Here is a 6,834-nt window from a genome sequence, read left to right as displayed (position 1 = left end):
CATCACACACAAAATTGTTGAACTAGTTATCACATGCCAAATATTGGCCATCTGTCAAGCAAATCCTATACCTTTCTGTATCATTTTTCCTGGAAATGTCTCCGAAACTGAACAATTGATCTCAGGTGAATCACAGCTGTCACTCATGAGGAGGCGTGTGAAAGTTTAGTTGTAACCAATGACAAACAACTTGTTCACTGTCAATTATGGATGAATCCTGTGAATCCCCAATTGGCAAGCATATATAAACTGCGCAGGAGCTAGTGTGTACCATTTCTACACTTCTGTGACACAAAATGGAAGGTCAGCACCGTGGAAGAGGGGTGAGGATGCGGGGAGGAAGGGGAAGGGGAAGAGGGAGAAGAGGCAGATATAGGCGGATTCCTAATGAAATAAGGGCTACAATTGTGGACCATGTTGTCAATCACGGCCTCACCATGGAGGAGGCTGGTCGAAGGGTGCAACCCAATATTGGAAGAACTACTGTCAGTTCAATCATCCAAACATTCCGTAGGGAAAACAGGTATGCAAACAGTAATACACTGTACTGTACTGTGCCATCTCAGACACATCACATGTTACTGTACTGTATTTGCAATTTCACAAAAAGTTCACTCTGCACCACATAGGATTGTAAGACAACCTCGCGGAGGCGGAAGAGGGCCCCTTTTTACCCCACAGCAAGAAGAAGCCATTTGTGCAATGGTCATTGCAAACAATGCAATAAAGCTGAGAGAAATACAAAGCGCTGTCATAGAGAATCACACGGTATTTGGCAATATTGAATCTGTTTCAATTTCAACAATTGACAGAGTACTCAAGAAAAATGAAATCCACATGAAGAAATTGTATAAGGTGCCATTTGAACGAAACAGTGACAGGGTGAAGGAGATCCGTCACCAGTATGTGCAGGTAAAGCTAGTCTTCTATGTTCTGCACTGCAAACTGTTTTACAGTACTTCGTAGTTTCATGCAGTACACTTGCAATTCCACAGCACATACTCTACAATGTGTTTTACCAAATGCATGCATTACTGTTTGTTACTGTACACAGGCATATTGTGACATTGCATTTCTGTCTCTCTCTAAAGCGTGTACTGGAGCTGGAAGCCAGGGAAACACTGCACACATTCATATATGTTGATGAGGCAGGTTTCAATCTGGCCAAAGGCAGAAGGCGTGGAAGAAATCGCATTGGACAGAGGGCAACCACTGAAGTCCCTGGTCAGCGCGGAGGGAATATTACCATGTGTGCAGCCATCTCAGACAACGGCGTCCTCACCCATATCCCCCTTCTTGGTCCATACAATACCCAACATCTCCTGACATTTTTAGACACTCTTTACAGGGACCTAGTCCCTGAGAATGAGAGAGGTGGAGGCCAACTCAGCAAGTATGTTGTTGTCTGGGATAATGTCCGTTTTCACCACTCCCATCAGGTCAGAGAGTGGTTTGCAGCACATGACAGACTTCTGGTTGAATATCTCCCTCCATATTCCCCATTCCTTAATCCAATAGAGGAGTTTTTCTCTGCCTGGAGGTGGAAAGTTTATGACCGGCATCCACATGAGCAAATGGCCCTGCTAGCAGCCATGGATGCAGCATGTGACGACATCACAGCAGGGTCCTGCAGAGGATGGATTCGCCACTCCAGGAGATACTTTCCTCGCTGCATTGCGAGGGATAACATGTGTTGTGATGTAGATGAAAATATGTGGCCAGACAGACAGGAACGTCTGGATGTGCCAGAATGATTTACTGTACTGTTACATGTGCTGTTTATTGTTCACATTAGTGCACAGCTCTACCAAATGGGTGATTTTATGTTTACATGTATTCTACAGTGAACAAGTGACTGTAGCATATTTTTCTTTTGCACAATTCTGTAGGATTACAAACACTTCTACACAATGGAAATGTGAAACGTACGTATTCAGTGTCTCAGTTACTCCCAAGACTCCCATAACATCTACAGTGACTTTACTGCACATTTCAGATGGCTGTACAGGTAGGCCATAGTGCTGTCGTCAGCATTTTCAGGTGTCACCAATTGTTTTTGCAATGGGAAGCACTGAAATTATAAACTGTCATAGTGGAAACATGACAATGCCATTTGACTATCTTGTTCATAAAGATGGTGTCAAGACTTTTCATTTTGATGGCACTGACAGTTTCATTGACATGGATACTTGCTTTTGAGGTATGGATAATCAATTCTGTGCATGTGACGTGCTTTTGCAGGCTATCCACTAGGTTTTGCAGTTTGCACTAATTGTTTTGGGAAATGCACTAACTGCTGTGCAAATGTTAATGGTGTTCTGAGGAACGCACCAAAGCGACTGAGAAAAACTGTAAAAAGCAGAAAATTTTCATCTGAAAATGTTGAATTTTAGTAAAAACAATGCTTTGTAGCTTGATACTGTTGTTACAGACAAAGTGGATGTTTAAAAGTCTTTTGTATGAAGCATTTGAAATGCAATACGTCTCCTTATCAGCTGGAAATATTAAAGCCAGAACTTACAACACAATACTTTTTACTTCATGTACGGGGTTTCCAAAATAAGTTTTATTTCAAGTAAACAAACTAATACATTTAATTCAGGTAAAACAGATCATCACATTTATTCTTGTAAAGGGTTTTATAAAAAGTTTTATTTCATGTAAAGCGTTTCCAAGGCTGTTAGCCGCGTTTCCCTGTATTGAACTTATTTACAGTGTGTCAGTAAAGGCCAACATGCACTTCTGGCCCCTGTGTTGAATGAGCCCATGTTGGGTTTGTGAATTTGACAACTTAAGGTTTTGAAGTTGGGGATACATGCTCCTGGTGAGCATAAGATGTCCAGTGTTGGGAAGGTTACTTTTAAAATGTATTCCATTACAGATTACAGAATACATGCCCCAAAAGGTATTTTGTAACGTATTCCGTTACGATACTCAATGAGAGTAACGTATTCTGAATACTTTGGATTACTTAATATATTATCATGCTGTTTACAACTACATGAATATGATTTATTACTATTACTGAAGGTCTGCGGCTCCGAACCATAGTAAAGGGACCTCTGGCTAGCTGAAAATTAGCTTTACTTTGTGGTCTGGGTCAACTTTGCTAGCAAGAGACAGAGAGAGGCGTTGAAAGCCTGCTCCAACGATACTTATTGTTTCGGAGGAAAACAAGAACACGGTGTACAGTCGAGTCTTAATTAGTGATGCAATTTCTGGCTCTTTTTAGAGAACCGGCTCTTTCGGCTCGGCTCACTAAAAGAGCCGGCTCTTTCGGCTCCCAACCGGCTCTTCAGGTTGTTTTGTTGCTTTAATTAATTTACTATTAACAACAATATAAAATTATGCACAAAAGGAATTACTAATGTAAAAAAAAAACGGTGGTTTTATTTATAAATGTTTATATATAAATACATACGGTGGCCCCTAGGGACAAAGCACGTACAAACTCCAAAAAGCACGTACAAACTCCAAAGCATGTACAAACTCCAAAACACATTTCTAGCGTTAACTGAACTTCCAAAACAGAGCTACCTAGATCACTTAAATTACACAATTGAAAGCATATTTGTATTGTTTGTGTATTTATACACAAGCACTCATATATATTCAAATAATTTAAAAAAAATGTTCATTTACCTGTTACTACCACACACCAAATCTGGTCGTTGGTACTTGCTGGCTTGTGTAGCCACTAGGTAACAAAAGCTCAACACTGCCCCCTAGCATCCTGGAGCACTTCTGTTGTGTTTTGTACGTGTTTTGGAGTTTGTAGTGCTTTGTCTCTAGGGGCCACTGTAAATATACTTTTATTTATTCACTCCACATAAAACGTCATAAATAAATCATATAATACAAAGACCAATTATTTACATTTCAACTTTTAACTATTTAAATTTTCAGCTTTTTCCTTTTAAACAAATTTAAAGTGAAACAACACAAAACACTGCAAACCACAACACAATTAAATATAAATAAAAATATGAAAACAAAAAGAAGATGCACATTCTCTGTCATATAGGCCTGCATGAATAAACTTTCTGAATCCTTTATCATCCGCAACTGAAAATAGTTGTGGATGATTACTATACCTTTCTAATGTGACGTTGTTGTCCCTGGCTCTCTTTCTCTCCAGCTCTGTTCCTGTGCTATTGCGAGTGTAACTACCGCCCCACCCCCCTCCTCCCAGCACAAAGCACAAGGCTGCGGAGTGAAGCGAAAAAAAGTGCGAGGAGAGAGAGAGTACGGAGCCCCTCTGATGACACAATAAATAAATTGTGGCCACAAAATACTACTTCGAGACCACGAAATAGGTATAACGTGCGCATGAAATGCTAATTTGTGGGCACGAATTGGGTATAACGTGGCAACAAATTATGCATTTGTGACCACGAAATAGATAACGTGCGCACATCATATTGATACAATTCCTGGACAGCTGCGTAGAGACACAAGCATAAAAGTAGGCTAAACCTATACACTATGGACAGAGACAGTCTGATTGAGTTTTATTTTAGGCTGGGAATGAGCTACAAATGCATTTTGAAAAGCCTGGCAATGCAAGGAACCATCATTACGGAGAAACATTTAAACCGGATATTGAGAGCCAAGTCGCTTTACAGACGTAAGTACGACCTGGACGCCGGGATAGATTTTATTGTGAACCAACTGCAAGGGCCTGGGAAGGATCACAGTTATGGATGTTTACAAAGTGCAAACAACACGGCATTGCGATCAGGAAAGAAGACATCAGGATCCTCATCTCTTTACTGGACCCAGTAGGTTCCCAGGTTCACCAGACCAGACGTCTCAGAAGGAGGCAATATTTTGCTCAGGGGCCTAACTTTGTGTGGCCCCATAGACTCTTATGACAAACTGAAGCCATATGGGATATGTATTAATGGATGCATCGACGGTTTCTCACACAACATCATTTGGCTGCGGGCCGCACACAGTAACAGTGACCCAAAGGTTATCGGAGGTTACTTTGTGGAAGCAGTGGAGAGTCGTGGGGGTTTCCCCAGGCTCGTACGAACGGACATGGGCACTGAGAACATGTTGGTCAGAGACCTCCAGCGTTATTTACGGAGAAATGACGGGCATGATAGAGCAGGAGACAGAAGATACGTCACAGGAGCAAGTACCACAAACCAGAGAATTGAGAGCTGGTGGGGAGTGATGAGAAAAGGAGTCGAGCCATGGATCACGCTTCTAGGAGAACTGAAGGACGAAGGATTCTTCTTTGGGGATTTCATTGACAAAGCTCTGTCACAGTTCTGCTTCATGCCAATCATTCAGGTAAATGGCCCATACTATAATAACCAGTGGTGGTAATTAATTACATTAAATTACGCTGTTTTAGCAGTAAGGGTAAGAAAATTACCGTTTACATCGTTAAAACGACGTTACCTTTACCGAACGGTAAATGCAATGTATTCCTAACGTTGTGGAAGTAGGTCAACTGCGCTCTGTATGTGCGTAATGGAGGATGAAGCATCAACCCAGCCAAAGTTTTGAAATCAGGGAACACATTGCCAATTGAACTGATCAGAAGTCAGCACAACTAAAATGTTGTTTTTTTCTGATCGGAGGACATTATCCTTGTCTGCGCTCATTCTGCATCAGCAGTTATGCTGCAGCTACCGATCTGTCACTGCCAGTCTGTCAAAAGCAGTCAGAGGCTTCACGCATCAGTAACTCTTCAGCGCTGTATCATTGGTACATTCAGGTCTGAGATGATATTGGATCCCCTCATGGGATTGAAAAATATTGTCACCTGTATTATGCGCATAAAGTTGAAAAGCTTTGCGCATCCGCACCAAGATTAGTATTAGTATTAGTATAAAGCCCAGATCCCACAACTCAGTGGTTTGCCTGGTGTGGTTCTTTCTTTTCTTTTTTTGCCATCACTCCCTCTTCCTTTGGTTTTCATTAAACTGCATCCAAACATTGCTGCTTTTCAATTCATTTAAGGATGCACCACACTTATTTTAGGCCATAATGACATTTTAAAAATGCCTTGTATTACAGCTCTGACCTAATTCTTGTTTCTTCATCAGGAGGTATTGAATGACATCCGGAGTGTTTGGAATGCTCACCGTATAAGGCCCTCAAAGAATAACAAAGTGCCCTGTGGGATACCTGATGTCATGCACATGGCCCCTCACCTTTGGGGTGCAGAAGACTGTCTCGTTCCACTGACAGAAGATTTGACCTTGTGTAAAAATAGCTGCACTTTTGTTAGTTCAGTCCCATGTGATGTGCAAGTGTTTGATTTGTGCACAATAATAATGGAGGAATCAAGCTTGGAATTCCCATCTACCATGTCCCAGGCCCTTGATTTATATTTTCATCTCAGGGATACAGTTCGTTCACAGTTATTTGAGGCTACTTAAATGGACACAAACATACAAATTTAGTACATTTTGTACTTTAGTACGTATTCCTACAGCTTAATGTACTTATTATTAAGTAATTATTTTTTCTCCAGTGTGTAGTTATCTTGTCTTTGTATCAAAATTATCAGAAATGACTGTATAACATAATTTTAATTTTATCCATGTCAGTAAATTAACTCATCATGAAGTGTTGCTTGCTCTTGGTAGCTACAAAGCGTGAAGTATTAAACTAAAATATGATACAGGTTAGAAAAAAATCCTTTTTGGATTGAGTTAAACTTATCACACTGTTAAAGCATCAAAAGTTGTTCAGAATAGTTTTTGGTAGCAAAAATGTGTTCATTTCTAACAAAAACAAGAGCACCTTGGATAACAACCACATAGACTGGCAATCTAATGTTGTGATCAATTAGACAAGAAGACCAAGTAGGCT

General features: G+C 40.6%; 1 protein-coding gene across 1 annotated transcript; it reads left to right on the top strand.

Annotated features, from left to right (window-relative positions):
• The first annotated feature begins 837 nt into the window (after nucleotides 1-837).
• On the top strand, nucleotides 838-6,398 carry LOC146379898 (uncharacterized). Its single transcript, XM_084940404.1, has 4 exons — nucleotides 838-912; nucleotides 1,092-1,439; nucleotides 4,786-5,301; nucleotides 6,063-6,398. The coding sequence occupies exons 1-4, from the start codon at nucleotides 838-840 to the stop codon at nucleotides 6,396-6,398; spliced, it is 1,275 nt and encodes a 424-aa protein (XP_084796530.1).
• Nucleotides 6,399-6,834: the final 436 nt, after the last annotated feature.

This window comes from Perissodus microlepis, chromosome 9, assembly GCF_051167445.1.
Source record: "Perissodus microlepis isolate ML-2025 ecotype Zambia chromosome 9, ASM5116744v1, whole genome shotgun sequence".
Classification (NCBI taxonomy): domain Eukaryota; kingdom Metazoa; phylum Chordata; class Actinopteri; order Cichliformes; family Cichlidae; genus Perissodus; species Perissodus microlepis.
Note: the sequence above shows the minus strand (reverse complement) of the source record. Positions and strands in the feature narration are given on the sequence as shown.